The sequence below is a fragment of the Aquarana catesbeiana genome, linkage group LG10, assembly GCF_042186555.1.
Source record: "Aquarana catesbeiana isolate 2022-GZ linkage group LG10, ASM4218655v1, whole genome shotgun sequence".
NCBI classification, from domain to species: Eukaryota; Metazoa; Chordata; class Amphibia; order Anura; family Ranidae; genus Aquarana; species Aquarana catesbeiana.
Genome location: NC_133333.1, coordinates 23,545,091 through 23,566,638, shown reverse-complemented (window position 1 = coordinate 23,566,638; position 21,548 = coordinate 23,545,091). Strand labels below are relative to the sequence as shown.

At 51.8% G+C, this 21,548-nt stretch overlaps 1 protein-coding gene across 1 annotated transcript in view; it reads left to right on the top strand.

Moving 5' to 3' along the window:
- The window catches only part of LOC141109809 (B-cell receptor CD22-like), a 99,438-nt gene that overhangs the window by 72,138 nt on the left and 5,752 nt on the right, over window positions 1-21,548 (top strand). Inside the window, exons 13-15 of the mRNA XM_073601077.1 lie at window positions 19,257-19,338; window positions 20,273-20,306; window positions 21,464-21,508. Of these exons, the coding sequence (XP_073457178.1) occupies window positions 19,257-19,338; window positions 20,273-20,306; window positions 21,464-21,508 (161 nt within the window). The remainder of the gene's footprint in view (window positions 1-19,256; window positions 19,339-20,272; window positions 20,307-21,463; window positions 21,509-21,548) is intronic.

Below are 21,548 nucleotides of genomic sequence, written 5' to 3'. Positions count from 1 at the left end.
AACCACTTCAGCCCCGGAATTATTTACCCCCTTCCTGACCAGGCCATTTTTTGTGATACGGCACTGCGTCACTCTAACTGACAATTGCGCGGTTGTGCGGCGCTGTACCCAAATAAAATTGACGTCCTTTTTCTCCCACAAATAGAACTTTCTTTTGGTGGTATTTGATCACCTCTGTGATTTTTTTATTTTTTGTGCTATAAACAAAAAGAAACCGACAATTTAAAAAAAAAAAATCCTATATTTTTTACTTTTTGCTATAATAAATATCAAACAATTAAAAAAAAAAAATTCTTCATCGGTTTAGGCTGATACGCATTCTTCTACATATTTTTGGTAAAAAAAAATGCAATAAGCGTATATTGATTGGTTTGCGCAAAAGTCATAGCGTCTACAAAATAGGGAATAGATTTATGTAGAAGATGTTATTGAACATGAATTCTCACAATTATAGCTGGCACCACACCACATCCCATATAATAGAAATAGTAAATGGAGAGATTGTGCAATTTTTTAGGTGCAAGAAAAGAAAATTGTCAATTGTATAAAAAATATATATTTATTTGAAAAAATAGAAATTCATCCAATAAATACACAAAATAGGAAATAATGATGGCAAGTACAATTCAATACATTAACAGTGATACAGCAATACAGGATGGACTTCCCTACATGTTTCGCCCCTATATCGGGCTTCTTCAGGGGATGCTGGTCACATGCACGGTACAGTGCCTTCCGTATCTCCTATAGGTAGGGGACTTGTTGCTACTGCCAGGGTTACTGGTGGTATCTGCTACGTCAAAATGCCCATGTGCTACAGGTGACCATAGATGGCAAAAAAGACCAAAAGGGCAGATGTAACAGTTAGCTTGATGCTAAGGGCCAACACACCATCAGATAATAATCACTAAGCGAGCATATCTTGATGGAAAAAACTGGTGTGCATGGGTCCCACGAGTCCTGGCATTTATGGCATTTTTATAATTTTTTTTTTTAACTAGTAATGGCGGCGACCAGTGATTTCTATCAGGACTGCGACATTGCGGCAGACAGATTGGACACTTTTGACACTTTTTTGGGACCATTGATATTTATACAGCGATCAGTGCTATAAAAATGCACTGATTACTGTGTAAATGTCCTTGGCAGGGAAGGGGTTAACACTAGGGGGCGATCAAGGGGTTAAATGTGTTCCCTAGGTGTGTTTCTAACTGTAAGGAGATAGGAATGACTAGAGGAGGAGCCAGATCGTTGTTCCCATGATCTGTCTCTCCTCCCCTGTCAGAACCGGGATTTGTGTGTTTACACACACAAAACCCCGTTCTAGCTCTTGTGCACGCGATCGTGGGTGGCCGGTGGCGATTGCGCCCGTTGGCCACGCGCAGCGGACGAGCGCGTGCCTGCTATGGCTCTTAAAGGATGGGTACGGTGATTCGCCCAGCGGTGCCCTTCTGCCGACGTGTATCGGCGTGAGCCAGTCGGCAAGTAGGTAAAGTGACAGTAAACCGCGGGTTAAAAAAACCCCCAAAAACTTCCCTTGCAAGACATCACATATGCAGCTCATACTAGCACATTATGAGAGATTTCATAAAATCGTTTCGTTAAAACAAAACCCTCCAGTGGCACGCTGTCACTGCTTACAGGGCCTCCCCAGTCTTCCTTCCGGGTTCGCAGCCTCCGGCTACATGAGTGACCGTGGCCGGGATGTCATCACTCGGCCACGGCGTGGGTTCTGATGGTCCGGCGCGGTATGCTGGACCTTCTGAGCATGTGTGCCAGTGACGTCAATGGCTGCATGCAGTGTAATTATCTTCTAAACTGTACAAGTTTAGGAGATATTCACTATACCTTATTATATTACAGGCTTACCTGCAGGTACAAGATGAAAAAGTGGGTTTACTACCACTTTAACTTATGTTTTGTGTCTTTATAATTTTCTATTTTTGTAATAAAATGCGTCTGTTAAACACTAGCTGCATAAGAGTCAGATACATTTTCCCCCTTTTAAAAAAATAATTACCGTATATACTCGAGTATAAGCCGAGATTTTCAGCCCTTTTTTTTAGGCTGAAAGTACCCCCCTCGGCTTATACTCGAGTCGCTGGCATCTGCCTACCTGATCAGCGTGTCAGGCAGACAGACGGCGGCCAGCGTGTCATAAAAACATTCGGCGGCCATTCCAGTGTTCAAAAGCCGCGCCTCCTCCTCGTCTGCGATAGGCAGAACACTCAATTTCCCAGCAATCAGGATTCAGCCTATCACGGACATCCGCTCATCCTCATACCACGGACGAGGATGAGAGGATGTCCGTGATAGGCTGAACACTGAATGCTGGGAAATTGAGCGTTCTGCCTATCGCAGACGAGGAGGAGGCACGGCTTTTGAACACTGGAATGGCCGCCGAATGTTTTTATGACACGCTGGCCGCCGTCTGTCTGCCTGACACGCTGATCAGGTAGGCAGATGCCAGCGACTCGAGTATAAGCCGAGGGGGGTACTTTCAGCCTAAAAAAAAGGGCTGAAAATCTCGGCTTATACTCGAGTATATACGGTAATTATTTTTTTAAAAGGGGGAAAATGTATCTGACTCTTATGCAGCTAGTGTTTAACAGACGCATTTTATTACAAAAATAGAAAATTATAAAGACACAAAACATAAGTTAAAGTGGTAGTAAACCCACTTTTTCATCTTGTACCTGCAGGTAAGCCTGTAATATAATAAGGTATAGTGAATATCTCCTAAACTTGTACAGTTTAGAAGATAATTACACTGCATGCAGCCATTGACGTCACTGGCACACATGCTCAGAAGGTCCAGCATACCGCGCCGGACCATCAGAACCCACGCCGTGGGGTGGCAATGGTGGCTGCAGATCGGCACACAGAGGCTGCAGATTGGCACAGAGAGGATGCAGATTGGCACAGGTAGGCTGCAATGGACACAGTGAGGCATGCACAGGACACAGGGAGGTATACACAGGGAGGCATGCACCGGACACAGGGAGGCATACACAGGACACAGGGAGGTATACACAGGACACAGGGAGGTATACACAGGACACAGGGAGGTATACACAGGACACAGGGAGGCATGCACCAGACACAGGGAGGCATGCACAGGACACAGGGAGGTATGCACAGGACACAGGGAGGTATACACAGGACACAGGGAGGTATACACAGGACACAGGGAGGCATGCACAGGACACAGAGAGGTATACACAGGACAAAGGGAGGTATACACAGGACATAGGGAGGTATACACAGGACACAGGGAGGTATACACAGGACACGGGGAGGTATGCACAGGACACGGGGAGGCATGCACAGGACACAGGGAGCTATACACAGGACAAAGGGAGGTATACACAGGACATAGGGAGGTATACACAGGACACAGGGAGGTATACACAGGACACAGGGAGGCATGCACAGGACACAGGGAGCTATAAACAGGACAAAGGAAGGTATACACAGGACATAGGGAGGTATACACAGGACACAGGGAGGTATACACAGGACACGGGGAGGTATGCACAGGACACGGGGAGGTATACACAGGACACGGGGAGGTATACACAGGACACAGGGAGGTATACACAGGACACAGGGAGGCATGCACAGGGAGGTATACACAGGGAGGTATGCACAGGACACAGGGAGGTATACACAGGACACAGGGAGGCATGCACCTGACACAGGGAGGTATACACAGGACACAGGGAGGTATACACAGGGAGGTATGCACAGGACACAGGGAGGTATACACAGGACACAGGGAGGCATGCACAGGACACAGGGAGGTATACACAGGACACAGGGAGGTATACACAGGACACAGGGAGGCATACACAGGACACAGGGAGGTATACACAGGACACGGGGAGGTATACACAGGACACAGGGAGGCATGCACCGGACACAGGGAGGTATACACAGGACACGGGGAGGTATGCACAGGACACAGGGAGGCATGCACAGGACACAGGGAGGCATACACAGGACACAGGGAGGTATACACAGGACACAGGGAGGTATACACAGGACACGGGGAGGTATAAACAGGACACAGGGAGGCATGCACCGGACACAGGGAGGTATAGACAGGACACGGGGAGGTATGCACAGGACACAGGGAGGTATACACAGGACACAGGGAGGTATACACAGGACACAGGGAGGCATGCACCGGACACAGGGAGGTATAGACAGGACACAGGGAGGCATACACAAGACAAAGGGAGGCATACACAGGACACGGGGAGGTATAAACAGGACACAGGGAGGCATGCACCGGACACAGGGAGGTATACACAGGACACGGGGAGGTATGCACCGGACACAGGGAGGCATGCACAGGACACAGGGAGGTATACACAGGACACAGGGAGGCATGCACCGGACACAGGGAGGCATGCACAGGACACAGGGAGGTATACACAGGACACGGGGAGGTATACACAGGACACAGGGAGGCATGCACCGGACACAGGGAGGTATACACAGGACACGGGGAGGTATGCACAGGACACAGGGAGGCATGCACCGGACACAGGGAGGCATACACAGGACACAGGGAGGTATACACAGGACACAGGGAGGTATACACAGGACACGGGGAGGTATAAACAGGACACAGGGAGGCATGCACCGGACACAGGGAGGTATAGACAGGACACGGGGAGGTATGCACAGGACACAGGGAGGTATACACAGGACACAGGGAGGTATACACAGGACACAGGGAGGCATGCACCGGACACAGGGAGGTATAGACAGGACACAGGGAGGCATACACAAGACAAAGGGAGGCATACACAGGACACGGGGAGGTATAAACAGGACACAGGGAGGCATGCACCGGACACAGGGAGGTATACACAGGACACGGGGAGGTATGCACCGGACACAGGGAGGCATGCACAGGACACAGGGAGGTATACACAGGACACAGGGAGGCATGCACCGGACACAGGGAGGCATGCACAGGACACAGGGAGGTATACACAGGACACAGGGAGGCATACACAAGACAAAGGGAGGCATACACAGGACACAGGGAGGTATAAACAGGACACAGGGAGGCATGCACCGGACACAGGGAGGTATACACAGGACACGGGGAGGTATGCACAGGACACAGGGAGGCATGCACCGGACACAGGGAGGTATACACAGGACACAGGGAGGTATAAACAGGACACAGGGAGGCATGCACCGGACACAGGGAGGTATAGACAGGACACGGGGAGGTATACACAGGACACAGGGAGGTATGCACAGGACACAGGGAGCTATACACAGGACAAAGGGAGGTATACACAGGACATAGGGAGGTATACACAGGACACAGGGAGGTATACACAGGACACAGGGAGGCATGCACAGGATACAGGGAGCTATACACAGGACAAAGGGAGGTATACACAGGACATAGGGAGGTATACACAGGACACAGGGAGGTATACACAGGACACGGGGAGGTATGCACAGGACACGGGGAGGTATACACAGGACACGGGGAGGTATACACAGGACACAGGGAGGTATACACAGGACACAGGGAGGCATGCACCTGACACAGGGAGGTATACACAGGACACAGGGAGGTATACACAGGGAGGTATGCACAGGACACAGGGAGGTATACACAGGACACAGGGAGGCATGCACAGGACACAGGGAGGTATACACAGGACACAGGGAGGTATACACAGGACACAGGGAGGCATACACAGGACACAGGGAGGTATACACAGGACACGGGGAGGTATACACAGGACACAGGGAGGCATGCACCGGACACAGGGAGGTATACACAGGACACGGGGAGGTATGCACAGGACACGGGGAGGCATGCACCGGACACAGGGAGGTATACACAGGACACAGGGAGGTATACACAGGACACAGGGAGGTATGCACAGGACACAGGGAGGCATGCACAGGACACAGGGAGGTATACACAGGACACAGGGAGGTATACACAGGACACAGGGAGGTATGCACAGGACACAGGGAGGCATGCACAGGACACAGGGAGGCATGCACGGGACACAGGGAGGTATACACAGGACACAGGGAGGTATGCACAGGACACAGGGAGGCATGCACAGGACACAGGGAGGCATGCACGGGACACAGGGAGGTATACACAGGACACAGGGAGGTATACACAGGACACGGGGAGGTATAAACAGGACACAGGGAGGCATGCACCGGACACAGGGAGGTATACACAGGACACAGGGAGGCATACACAAGACAAAGGGAGGCATACACAGGACACGGGGAGATATAAACAGGACACAGGGAAGCATGCACCGGACACAGGGAGGTATACACAGGACACAGGGAGGTATGCACAGGACACAGGGAGGCATGCACAGGACACAGGGAGGTATACACAGGACACGGGGAGGTATGCACAGGACACAGGGAGGCATGCACGGGACACAGGGAGGTATACACAGGACACAGGGAGGTATACACAGGACACGGGGAGGTATAAACAGGACACAGGGAGGCATGCACCGGACACAGGGAGGTATAGACAGGACACGGGGAGGTATGCACAGGACACAGGGAGGTATACACAGGACACAGGGAGGCATGCACAAGACAAAGGGAGGCATACACAGGACACGGGGAGGTATAAACAGGACACAGGGAGGCATGCACCGGACACAGGGAGGTATACACAGGACACGGGGAGGTATGCACAGGACACAGGGAGGTATGCACAGGACACAGGGAGGTATGCACAGGACACAGGGAGGTATACACAGGACACGGGGAGGTATGCACAGGACACAGGGAGGCATGCACAGGACACAGGGAGGCATGCGCGGGACACAGGGAGGTATACACAGGACACGGGGAGGTATGCACAGGACACAGGGAGGCATGCGCGGGACACAGGGAGGTATACACGGGACACAGGGAGGTATACACAGGACACAGGGAGGTATACACAGGACACAGGGAGGTATACACAGGACATAGGGAGGTATGCACAGGACACAGGGAGGTATACACAGGACACAGGGAGGTATACACAGGACACAGGGAGGTATACACAGGACACGGGGAGGTATACACAGGACACAGGGAGGTATGCACAGGACACAGGGAGGTATACACAGGACACAGGGAGGTATACACAGGACACGGGGAGGTATACACAGGACACAGGGAGGTATGCACAGGACACAGGGAGGTATGCACAGGACACAGGGAGGCATGCACAGGACACGGGGAGGTATACACAGGACACAGGGAGGTATACAAAGGACACAGGGAGGCATGCACAGGACACAGGGAGGTATACACAGGACACAGGGAGGCATGCACAGGACACAGGGAGGTATACACAGGACACAGGGAGGCATACACAGGACACAGGGAGGTATACACAGGACACGGGGAGGTATACACAGGACACAGGGAGGTATGCACAGGACACAGGGAGGTATACACAGGACACGGGGAGGTATACACAGGACACGGGGAGGTATACACAGGACACAGGGAGGTATACACAGGACACGGGGAGGTATACACAGGACACAGGGAGGCATACACAGGACACAGGGAGGCATACACAGGACACAGGGAGGTATACACAGGACACAGGGAGGTATACACAGGACACAGGGAGGTATACACAGGACACAGGGAGGTATACACAGGGAGGCATGCACCGGACACAGGGAGGCATGCACCGGACACAGGGAGGCATACACAGGACACAGGGAGGCATACACAGGACACAGGGAGGTATACACAGGACACAGGGAGGCATGCACCAGACACAGGGAGGCATGCACAGGACACAGGGAGGTATACACAGGACACAGGGAGGTATACACAGGACACAGGGAGGTATACACAGGACACAGGGAGGCATGCACAGGACACAGAGAGGTATACACAGGACAAAGGGAGGTATACACAGGACATAGGGAGGTATACACAGGACACAGGGAGGTATACACAGGACACGGGGAGGTATGCACAGGACACGGGGAGGCATGCACAGGACACAGGGAGCTATACACAGGACAAAGGGAGGTATACACAGGACATAGGGAGGTATACACAGGACACAGGGAGGTATACACAGGACACAGGGAGGCATGCACAGGACACAGGGAGCTATAAACAGGACAAAGGGAGGTATACACAGGACACAGGGAGGTATACACAGGACACGGGGAGGTATGCACAGGACACAGGGAGGTATACACAGGACACAGGGAGGCATGCACCGGACACAGGGAGGCATGCACAGGACACAGGGAGGCATACACAAGACAAAGGAAAGCATACACAGGACACAGGGAGGTATAAACAGGACACAGGGAGGCATGCACCGGACACAGGGAGGTATACACAGGACACGGGGAGGTATGCACAGGACACAGGGAGGCATGCACCGGACACAGGGAGGTATACACAGGACACAGGGAGGTATACACAGGACACGGGGAGGTATAAACAGGACACAGGGAGGCATGCACCGGACACAGGGAGGTATAGACAGGACACGGGGAGGTATACACAGGACACAGGGAGGTATGCACAGGACACAGGGAGCTATACACAGGACAAAGGGAGGTATACACAGGACATAGGGAGGTATACACAGGACACAGGGAGGTATACACAGGACACAGGGAGGCATGCACAGGATACAGGGAGCTATACACAGGACAAAGGGAGGTATACACAGGACATAGGGAGGTATACACAGGACACAGGGAGGTATACACAGGACACGGGGAGGCATGCACAGGACACGGGGAGGTATACACAGGACACGGGGAGGTATACACAGGACACAGGGAGGTATACACAGGACACAGGGAGGCATGCACCTGACACAGGGAGGTATACACAGGACACAGGGAGGTATACACAGGGAGGTATGCACAGGACACAGGGAGGTATACACAGGACACAGGGAGGCATGCACAGGACACAGGGAGGTATACACAGGACACAGGGAGGTATACACAGGACACAGGGAGGCATACACAGGACACAGGGAGGTATACACAGGACACGGGGAGGTATACACAGGACACAGGGAGGCATGCACCGGACACAGGGAGGTATACACAGGACACGGGGAGGTATGCACAGGACACGGGGAGGCATGCACCGGACACAGGGAGGCATGCACAGGACACAGGGAGGTATACACAGGACACAGGGAGGTATACACAGGACACAGGGAGGCATGCACGGGACACAGGGAGGTATACACAGGACACAGGGAGGTATGCACAGGACACAGGGAGGCATGCACAGGACACAGGGAGGCATGCACGGGACACAGGGAGGTATACACAGGACACAGGGAGGTATACACAGGACACGGGGAGGTATAAACAGGACACAGGGAGGCATGCACCGGACACAGGGAGGTATACACAGGACACAGGGAGGCATACACAAGACAAAGGGAGGCATACACAGGACACGGGGAGATATAAACAGGACACAGGGAAGCATGCACCGGACACAGGGAGGTATACACAGGACACAGGGAGGTATGCACAGGACACAGGGAGGTATGCACAGGACACAGGGAGGTATACACAGGACACGGGGAGGTATGCACAGGACACAGGGAGGCATGCACAGGACACAGGGAGGCATGCACGGGACACAGGGAGGTATACACAGGACACAGGGAGGTATACACAGGACACGGGGAGGTATAAACAGGACACAGGGAGGCATGCACCGGACACAGGGAGGTATAGACAGGACACGGGGAGGTATGCACAGGACACAGGGAGGCATACACAAGACAAAGGGAGGCATACACAGGACACGGGGAGGTATAAACAGGACACAGGGAGGCATGCACCGGACACAGGGAGGTATACACAGGACACGGGGAGGTATGCACAGGACACAGGGAGGTATGCACAGGACACAGGGAGGTATGCACAGGACACAGGGAGGTATACACAGGACACGGGGAGGTATGCACAGGACACAGGGAGGCATGCACAGGACACAGGGAGGCATGCGCGGGACACAGGGAGGTATACACAGGACACGGGGAGGTATGCACAGGACACAGGGAGGCATGCGCGGGACACAGGGAGGTATACACGGGACACAGGGAGGTATACACAGGACACAGGGAGGTATACACAGGACACAGGGAGGTATACACAGGACATAGGGAGGTATGCACAGGACACAGGGAGGTATACACAGGACACAGGGAGGTATACACAGGACACAGGGAGGTATACACAGGACACGGGGAGGTATACACAGGACACAGGGAGGTATACACGGGACACAGGGAGGTATACACAGGACACAGGGAGGTATACACAGGACACAGGGAGGTATACACAGGACACGGGGAGGTATACACAGGACACAGGGAGGTATGCACAGGACACAGGGAGGCATGCACAGGACATGGGGAGGTATACACAGGACACAGGAAGGTATACAAAGGACACAGGGAGGCATGCACAGGACACAGGGAGGTATACACAGGACACAGGGAGGCATGCACAGGACACAGGGAGGTATACACAGGACACAGGGAGGCATACACAGGACACAGGGAGGTATACACAGGACACAGGGAGGTATACACAGGACACAGGGAGGTATGCACAGGACACAGGGAGGTATACACAGGACACGGGGAGGTATACACAGGACACGGGGAGGTATACACAGGACACAGGGAGGTATGCACAGGACACAGGGAGGTATACACAGGACACAGGGAGGTATACACAGGACACAGGGAGGCATACACAGGACACAGGGAGGCATACACAGGACACAGGGAGGTATACACAGGACACAGGGAGGTATACACAGGACACAGGGAGGTATACACAGGGAGGCATGCACCGGACACAGGGAGGCATGCACCGGACACAGGGAGGCATACACAGGACACAGGGAGGCATGCACAGGACACAGGGAGGTATACACAGGACACAGGGAGGCATGCACCAGACACAGGGAGGCATGCACAGGACACAGGGAGGTATACACAGGACACAGGGAGGTATACACAGGACACAGGGAGGTATACACAGGACACAGGGAGGCATGCACAGGACACAGGGAGGTATACACAGGACACGGGGAGGTATGCACAGGACACGGGGAGGCATGCACAGGACACAGGGAGCTATACACAGGACAAAGGGAGGTATACACAGGACATAGGGAGGTATACACAGGACACAGGGAGGTATACACAGGACACAGGGAGGCATGCACAGGACACAGGGAGCTATAAACAGGACAAAGGGAGGTATACACAGGACATAGGGAGGTATACACAGGACACAGGGAGGTATACACAGGACACGGGGAGGTATGCACAGGACACGGGGAGGTATACACAGGACACGGGGAGGTATACACAGGACACAGGGAGGTATACACAGGACACAGGGAGGCATGCACAGGGAGGTATACACAGGGAGGTATGCACAGGACACAGGGAGGTATACACAGGACACAGGGAGGCATGCACCTGACACAGGGAGGTATACACAGGACACAGGGAGGTATACACAGGGAGGTATGCACAGGACACAGGGAGGTATACACAGGACACAGGGAGGCATGCACAGGACACAGGGAGGTATACACAGGACACAGGGAGGTATACACAGGACACAGGGAGGCATACACAGGACACAGGGAGGTATACACAGGACACGGGGAGGTATACACAGGACACAGGGAGGCATGCACCGGACACAGGGAGGTATACACAGGACACGGGGAGGTATGCACAGGACACAGGGAGGCATGCACAGGACACAGGGAGGCATACACAGGACACAGGGAGGTATACACAGGACACAGGGAGGTATACACAGGACACGGGGAGGTATAAACAGGACACAGGGAGGCATGCACCGGACACAGGGAGGTATAGACAGGACACAGGGAGGCATACACAAGACAAAGGGAGGCATACACAGGACACGGGGAGGTATAAACAGGACACAGGGAGGCATGCACCGGACACAGGGAGGTATACACAGGACACGGGGAGGTATGCACCGGACACAGGGAGGCATGCACAGGACACAGGGAGGTATACACAGGACACAGGGAGGCATGCACCGGACACAGGGAGGCATGCACAGGACACAGGGAGGTATACACAGGACACAGGGAGGCATACACAAGACAAAGGGAGGCATACACAGGACACGGGGAGGTATAAACAGGACACAGGGAGGTATGCACTGGACACAGGGAGGTATACACAGGACACGGGGAGGTATGCACAGGACACAGGGAGATATGCACAGGACACAGGGAGGCATGCACAGGACGCAGGGAGGTATACACAGGACACGGGGAGGTATGCACAGGACACAGGGAGGCATGCACCGGACACAGGGAGGTATACACAGGACACAGGGAGGTATACACAGGACACGGGGAGGTATAAACAGGACACAGGGAGGCATGCACCGGACACAGGGAGGTATAGACAGGACACGGGGAGGTATAGACAGGACACGGGGAGGTATACACAGGACACAGGGAGGTATGCACAGGACACAGGGAGCTATACACAGGACAAAGGGAGGTATACACAGGACATAGGGAGGTATACACAGGACACAGGGAGGTATACACAGGACACAGGGAGGCATGCACAGGATACAGGGAGCTATACACAGGACAAAGGGAGGTATACACAGGACATAGGGAGGTATACACAGGACACAGGGAGGTATACACAGGACACGGGGAGGTATGCACAGGACACGGGGAGGTATACACAGGACACGGGGAGGTATACACAGGACACAGGGAGGTATACACAGGGAGGTATGCACAGGACACAGGGAGGTATACACAGGACACAGGGAGGCATGCACCTGACACAGGGAGGTATACACAGGACACAGGGAGGTATACACAGGGAGGTATGCACAGGACACAGGGAGGTATACACAGGACACAGGGAGGTATACACAGGACACAGGGAGGCATACACAGGACACAGGGAGGTATACACAGGACACGGGGAGGTATACACAGGACACAGGGAGGCATGCACCGGACACAGGGAGGTATACACAGGACACGGGGAGGTATGCACAGGACACAGGGAGGCATGCACCGGACACAGGGAGGTATACACAGGACACAGGGAGGTATACACAGGACACAGGGAGGTATGCACAGGACACAGGGAGGCATGCACAGGACACAGGGAGGCATGCACGGGACACAGGGAGGTATACACAGGACACAGGGAGGTATACACAGGACACGGGGAGGTATAAACAGGACACAGGGAGGCATGCACCGGACACAGGGAGGTATACACAGGACACAGGGAGGCATGCACCGGACACAGGGAGGTATACACAGGACACAGGGAGGCATACACAAGACAAAGGGAGGCATACACAGGACACGGGGAGGTATAAACAGGACACAGGGAGGCATGCACCGGACACAGGGAGGTATACACAGGACACAGGGAGGTATGCACAGGACACAGGGAGGCATGCACAGGACACAGGGAGGTATACACAGGACACGGGGAGGTATGCACAGGACACAGGGAGGCATGCACAGGACACAGGGAGGCATGCGCGGGACACAGGGAGGTATACACAGGACACAGGGAGGTATACACAGGACACGGGGAGGTATAAACAGGACACAGGGAGGCATGCACCGGACACAGGGAGGTATAGACAGGACACGGGGAGGTATGCACAGGACACAGGGAGGCATGCACAGGACACAGGGAGGCATGCACAGGACACAGGGAGGTATACACAGGACACAGGGAGGCATGCACAGGACACAGGGAGGCATGCACAGGACACAGGGAGGTATGCACAGGACACAGGGAGGCATGCACAGGACACAGGGAGGTATACACAGGACACAGGGAGGCATACACAAGACAAAGGGAGGCATACACAGGACACGGGGAGGTATAAACAGGACACAGGGAGGCATGCACCGGACACAGGGAGGTATGCACAGGACACAGGGAGGTATGCACAGGACACAGGGAGGTATACACAGGACACGGGGAGGTATGCACAGGACACAGGGAGGCATGCACAGGACACAGGGAGGCATGCGCGGGACACAGGGAGGTATACACGGGACACAGGGAGGTATACACAGGACACAGGGAGGTATACACAGGACACAGGGAGGCATGCACAGGATACAGGGAGCTATACACAGGACAAAGGGAGGTATACACAGGACATAGGGAGGTATACACAGGACACAGGGAGGTATACACAGGACACGGGGAGGTATGCACAGGACACGGGGAGGTATACACAGGACACGGGGAGGTATACACAGGACACAGGGAGGTATACACAGGGAGGTATACACAGGGAGGTATGCACAGGACACAGGGAGGTATACACAGGACACAGGGAGGCATGCACCTGACACAGGGAGGTATACACAGGACACAGGGAGGTATACACAGGGAGGTATGCACAGGACACAGGGAGGTATACACAGGACACAGGGAGGTATACACAGGACACAGGGAGGCATACACAGGACACAGGGAGGTATACACAGGACACGGGGAGGTATACACAGGACACAGGGAGGCATGCACCGGACACAGGGAGGTATACACAGGACACGGGGAGGTATGCACAGGACACAGGGAGGCATGCACCGGACACAGGGAGGTATACACAGGACACAGGGAGGTATACACAGGACACAGGGAGGTATGCACAGGACACAGGGAGGCATGCACAGGACACAGGGAGGCATGCACGGGACACAGGGAGGTATACACAGGACACAGGGAGGTATACACAGGACACGGGGAGGTATAAACAGGACACAGGGAGGCATGCACCGGACACAGGGAGGTATACACAGGACACAGGGAGGCATGCACCGGACACAGGGAGGTATACACAGGACACAGGGAGGCATACACAAGACAAAGGGAGGCATACACAGGACACGGGGAGGTATAAACAGGACACAGGGAGGCATGCACCGGACACAGGGAGGTATACACAGGACACAGGGAGGTATGCACAGGACACAGGGAGGCATGCACAGGACACAGGGAGGTATACACAGGACACGGGGAGGTATGCACAGGACACAGGGAGGCATGCACAGGACACAGGGAGGCATGCACGGGACACAGGGAGGTATACACAGGACACAGGGAGGTATACACAGGACACGGGGAGGTATAAACAGGACACAGGGAGGCATGCACCGGACACAGGGAGGTATAGACAGGACACGGGGAGGTATGCACAGGACACAGGGAGGCATGCACAGGACACAGGGAGGCATGCACAGGACACAGGGAGGTATACACAGGACACAGGGAGGCATGCACAGGACACAGGGAGGCATGCACAGGACACAGGGAGGTATAAACAGGACACAGGGAGGCATGCACCGGACACAGGGAGGTATACACAGGACACAGGGAGGTATGCACAGGACACAGGGAGGCATGCACAGGACACAGGGAGGCATGCACAGGACACAGGGAGGTATACACAGGACACAGGGAGGCATACACAAGACAAAGGGAGGCATACACAGGACACGGGGAGGTATAAACAGGACACAGGGAGGCATGCACCGGACACAGGGAGGTATGCACAGGACACAGGGAGGTATGCACAGGACACAGGGAGGTATACACAGGACACGGGGAGGTATGCACAGGACACAGGGAGGCATGCACAGGACACAGGGAGGCATGCGCGGGACACAGGGAGGTATACACGGGACACAGGGAGGTATACACAGGACACAGGGAGGTATACACAGGACACAGGGAGGTATACACAGGACACGGGGAGGTATACACAGGACACAGGGAGGTATGCACAGGACACAGGGAGGTATACACAGGACACGGGGAGGTATACACAGGACACAGGGAGGTATGCACAGGACACAGGGAGGCATGCACAGGACATGGGGAGGTATACACAGGACACAGGGAGGTATACAAAGGACACAGGGAGGCATGCACAGGACACAGGGAGGTATACACAGGACACAAGGAGGCATGCACAGGACACAGGGAGCTATACACAGGACACAGGGAGGCATGCACAGGACACAGGGAGGTATACACAGGACACAGGGAGGCATACACAGGACACAGGGAGCTATACACAGGACACAGGGAGGTATACACAGGACACAGGGAGGCATGCACCGGACACAGGGAGGTATACACAGGACACGGGGAGGTATACACAGGACACAGGGAGGTATGCACAGGACACAGGGAGGTATACACAGGACACGGGGAGGTATACACAGGACACAGGGAGGTATACACAGGACACAGGGAGGTATGCACAGGACACAGGGAGGCATACACAGGACACAGGGAGGTATACACAGGACACAGGGGGGCATGCACAGGACACAGGGAGCTATACACAGGACATAGGGAGGCATGCACAGGACACAGGGAGGTATACACAGGACACAAGGAGGCATGCACAGGACACAGGGAGCTATACACAGGACACAGGGAGGCATGCACAGGACACAGGGAGGTATACACAGGACACAGGGAGGCATACACAGGACACAGGGAGCTATACACAGGACACAGGGAGGTATACACAGGACACAGGGAGGCATGCACCGGACACAGGGAGGTATACACAGGACACGGGGAGGTATACACAGGACACGGGGAGGTATGCACAGGACACAGGGAGGTATACACAGGACACGGGGAGGTATACACAGGACACGGGGAGGTATACACAGGACACAGGGAGGTATGCACAGGACACAGGGAGGTATACACAGGACACAGGGAGGTATACACAGGACACAGGGAGGCATACACAGGACACAGGGAGGCATGCACCGGACACAGGGAGGCATACACAGGACACAGGGAGGTATACACAGGACACAGGGGGGCATGCACAGGACACAGGGAGCTATACACAGGACACAGGGAGGTATACACAGGACACAGGGAGGTATACACAGGACACAGGGAGGTATGCACAGGACACAGGGAGGTATACACAGGACACGGGGAGGTATACACAGGACACGGGGAGGTATACACAGGACACAGGGAGGTATGCACAGGACACGGGGAGGTATACACAGGACACAGGGAGGTATGCACAGGACACAGGGAGGTATACACAGGACACAGGGAGGCATGCACCGGACACAGGGAGGCATACACAGGACACAGGGAGGTATACACAGGACACAGGGAGGCATGCACCGGACACAGGGAGGCATACACAGGACACAGGGAGGTATACACAGGACACAGGGAGGCATGCACCGGACACAGGGAGGCATACACAGGACACAGGGAGGTATACACAGGACACAGGGGGGCATGCACAGGACACAGGGAGGTATACACAGGACACAGGGAGGCATACACAGGACACAGGGAGCTATACACAGGACACAGGGAGGTATACACAGGACACAGGGAGGTATACACAGGACACAGGGAGGCATACACAGGACACAAACACACAACGTAAATAGGAAAATTGGTGACTCGCGCTGGATAAATTAGTGTATGTGTGGCTGAAGGGTGCCACGACCTAAAGAAAATCCAAAATGCAACAAAATGCGTTTCGCAAAAAAATTGCGTCTTCAAGTGCCCCTGGAAGACGCAATTTTTTTGCGAAACGCAGCGTAGGGCTGAGTGGTATCTTCGCATCACCTTCCACTGTCGCTGTACATCCAGCAGGACGGGCTATCTGTGGTCATCCAGCCGGTGCCACAGACTGTTCTTCTACTGATGATGCTATTTCCTAATCTACATGTGAGTGTTTACTATTTTTATTTTGAATAAATACCGTTTGATTTTACTCTATGGGAGCCCTCCTTTTTTTCTCCTTATGATGACAACACTCTGCTGAGGGCTGAGTCCTTCCCTGTGGACCCATTCATCTCCACCATAGTTCCTGACGTCCCTTTCCAGCCTCCATCTTCACTTCTGGGAGTTCCGGATTAGCAGGATCTCACAGCCCATTTAGACCCTCTGTAACGGGGGGTCATGGGGTTCTGGTAAGCGGCCAGGCTCTTTATTTATGATGGTGGACCCATACACCTAGGATTTTACACAATTGAATAACCCAGGATTGTCAGTCACATTTTTTTGGGTGTTTTTTCATATGGACTATTTCTTTAATACTTCACATTTGTATTTCTAATTTTGCATATATTCTACACGGACTCATTTTTTTAAATATTTTTTGCACTAATTGTGATATATCATTGCATAGATTGTATATGTACCCACCAGGGGGCCTGTGCATTCCCCCAATTTTGTATAGTGTGCTACATCAATACATTTATACATATATGTTGCATTTTGGATTTTCTTTAGGTCGTGGCACCCTTCAGCCACACATACACTAATTTATCCAGCGCGAGTCACCAATTTTCCCCTTTCCACTTACAGTAGCTGCTGCATTTCTCACTCTCGGCTTATACTCGGGTCAATAAGTTTTCCCAGTTTTTTTGTGGTAAATTAGGGGCCTCGGCTTATATGCAGATCGACCTATACTCGAGTATATACAGTATTTGAACTTCTGTGGAACCCCTAGATATTTATTCAGTAGTTGCGTCCTGATGTTTTCTACTAAGGGCTCCGGATTTTTTTTTTTTACCATTTTCTGTTCAATTTTGCAAGGTGTAGGGCTTGGAGTTCTGTTCACAACTTTGGTTGCTGTAGGCATATCAACTTTTTGCCCATTCCAGCCAAAACGGCAGCAACTGGGTGACAATCATCACCAATTTATGAGCAACCCTCAAGATGGCTACTCGGCTTTTCCTGTGTTCTTTTCTCTGTAACATTGCTCAAAATTTGTACGTGAGAATTTATTGCACCTACTAAAGGTCTCACAACTTCTTTCTTCATAAATAGCAAAGATCATTTGTCCTGACATTTTCTACTATGGGCTCTAGATTTGTTACTACTTTTTGGTTAATTTTACAAGATGTAGGGCTTGGAGGTCCGTTCACAACTTGGGTTGCTGTAGGCATATCAACTTTTCACCCAATCCAGCCAAGATGACAGCAACTGAGTGATCATCACCAATTTACAAGCAACCCTCAAGATGACTACTCTAGCTCTTTGGCTCTTTGGTTTCTGTTGTCTTGAATTTGTACATGAGAATTTATTGCACCTACTAAAGATCTCATAACTTCTTTCTTTATAGATAGCAAAGCTAACTTAATTCTGATTCTGGGGATTTTGGCTGGAGTCATCCTTTTGATTCTGATTGTCTACATTGTTTCAAGGTAAGGCAGACAAGGCTCCCAAGTAAACTGCTGACAGGTTTCGGTCCAAACTGGTTTTAGTCTTAAGATCAATGACCAATGTACCTCATGATTAAAAAAAGTCTAGAACTACAACGGCCGGTGTTAGCCCTAGTAGCCACTCAAATTCCGACTTTAGTTTTCTGATGGAAGCCTGACAAATCACAATACAACACAGATATCTATTGTCAGACATTTTAGGGAACATCTTTTCTGAATCCCTTTCATGAAGGTTAAACAAACCTTAAAGTGGTTGTAAAGGCACAAGGTTTTTTTTATTACCTTCATGCATTCTATGCATGAAGGTAAAAAAACCTTCTGTGTGCAGCAGCACCCCCCCCCCCCAGCCTCCCCTAATACCTGAGCCCCTTCTTGATCCAACAATGTCCACGGGAGCCTTACTTCTCTGGGGACTCACACTCCTGATTGGCTTTTCGCAGTAGTGGGAGCCATTGGCTCCCATTGCTGTCAATCACAGCCAGTGAGCCAATCAGGTGACGGAGGGGGTTGGGGCCAAGCCACGGCTCCGTGTGTGAATGGACACACAGAGCCGTTGGTCGGGAGCGCAGGAGGGAGGAGCCAGGAGCGCCGGTGTGGAGACCCGAGAAGTGGATCCAGGCTGCTCTGTGCAAATTACATTACACAGAGCAGGTAAGTATGACATGTTTTTTTTGTTTTTTTCTTATAGAAAAAAAGAAGACTTTAATATCGCTTTAATACCTGAACACAGTTTTGCAACTTTAGAATATGCTAGTAAAACTGTATACATCAATGCAAGTACTTAGCGTACTGTATGTGGGAATGGTTTCTTCCCTTTCCTTTCCTATTTCTCTTCCCCTTTCCCTTTCCTTTCCCTTCCCACCTCCTTCTCTAAACAGTACCATCAAAATTAATAATACCATTTTATTTTTTGTAGAAATAAAGCATGTCAGACATCAATAAGGCTTGAGGTACGTTGTTTAAAGGAAATGTATAGTGATTTTGCATAGTTTATTTTGTTACTAGGCTTGAGGCCAAAAACATTTAGTAATTACGAAATATTGCCTATGAACATTGTGGTGACCCCACAATAGGGATAAAACTTTTTCGCAGAAGAGAGTTTAATAAGACTCGTGGCCACTCATTACAATTAGAAGAAAAGAGGTTTAACCTTAAACTACGTAGAGGGTTCTTTACTGTAAGAGCGGCAAGGATGTGGAATTCCCTTCCACAGGCGGTGGTCTCAGCTGGGAGCATTGATAGCTTCAAGAAACTATTAGATAATCACCTGAATGACCGCAACATACAGGGATATGTAATGTAATACTGACACATAATCACACACATAGGTTGGACTTGATGGACTTGTGTCTTTTTTCAACTTCACCTACTATGTAACTATGTAACTATGTAACATAAGTGTGCGCAGCCTATTGCATTAGGGTGTGCACCCTTAAGCTCAAACACACATGCGTGTGCGGGTGTCTACATATATATGACCCCGGCACATTGATCTCCATGCCGGCACAGTGAAAGAGAAGAGCATAAACACTTTTCTTATGGCAGAGCAGGTAAGAGGGAGATCTTTACCATGTTCCTGCACAGAGCGATAACACTAATGCGCATGGGGTGATTAGGGTGTGCCTGGGCGCACCCGGCACACCCTGTGCGCACGCCTATGGCCTATGAATATTTCATGCGAAGTGGAACCTGGGCTGTCTAAGTTGCCAATTGGCTGAACGGGAAGATTTGCAAACAATAAAGTGCTTGTTATAATGATTCATGGGGCCACACGCATGTGAAATGCCACCATCCCTTGATGATGTATAAATAAACTCAAAAAATTGGATTTTATGGGCAATAAAGAATCGACATGAATTATTCAAAAAATTGTATTTATTTATAGAAAAATTGTTAATAAACAATAGAGTGCGTATGATTGTCATTCTCTTGCCACACTGATTCAGTACAGTCAAACCTACTCGATATAACTGAATTTTTCCGGTATACCTTCTGTTGCAGTAGTAAAATTCTGTATTTTTCCTCATTTCTGTATAATAATAATAATAATTTCTGTTTATTAAACCTCTATGTTAAGAGTATTTTTATTTTTTCTTCTCATCCCCAGAATTCACAACTAGATAACACATATATGAATCTTCTGAAAACAGAGGTTTGTAATACTCCAATGGTAATAAATTAACTGATGCATT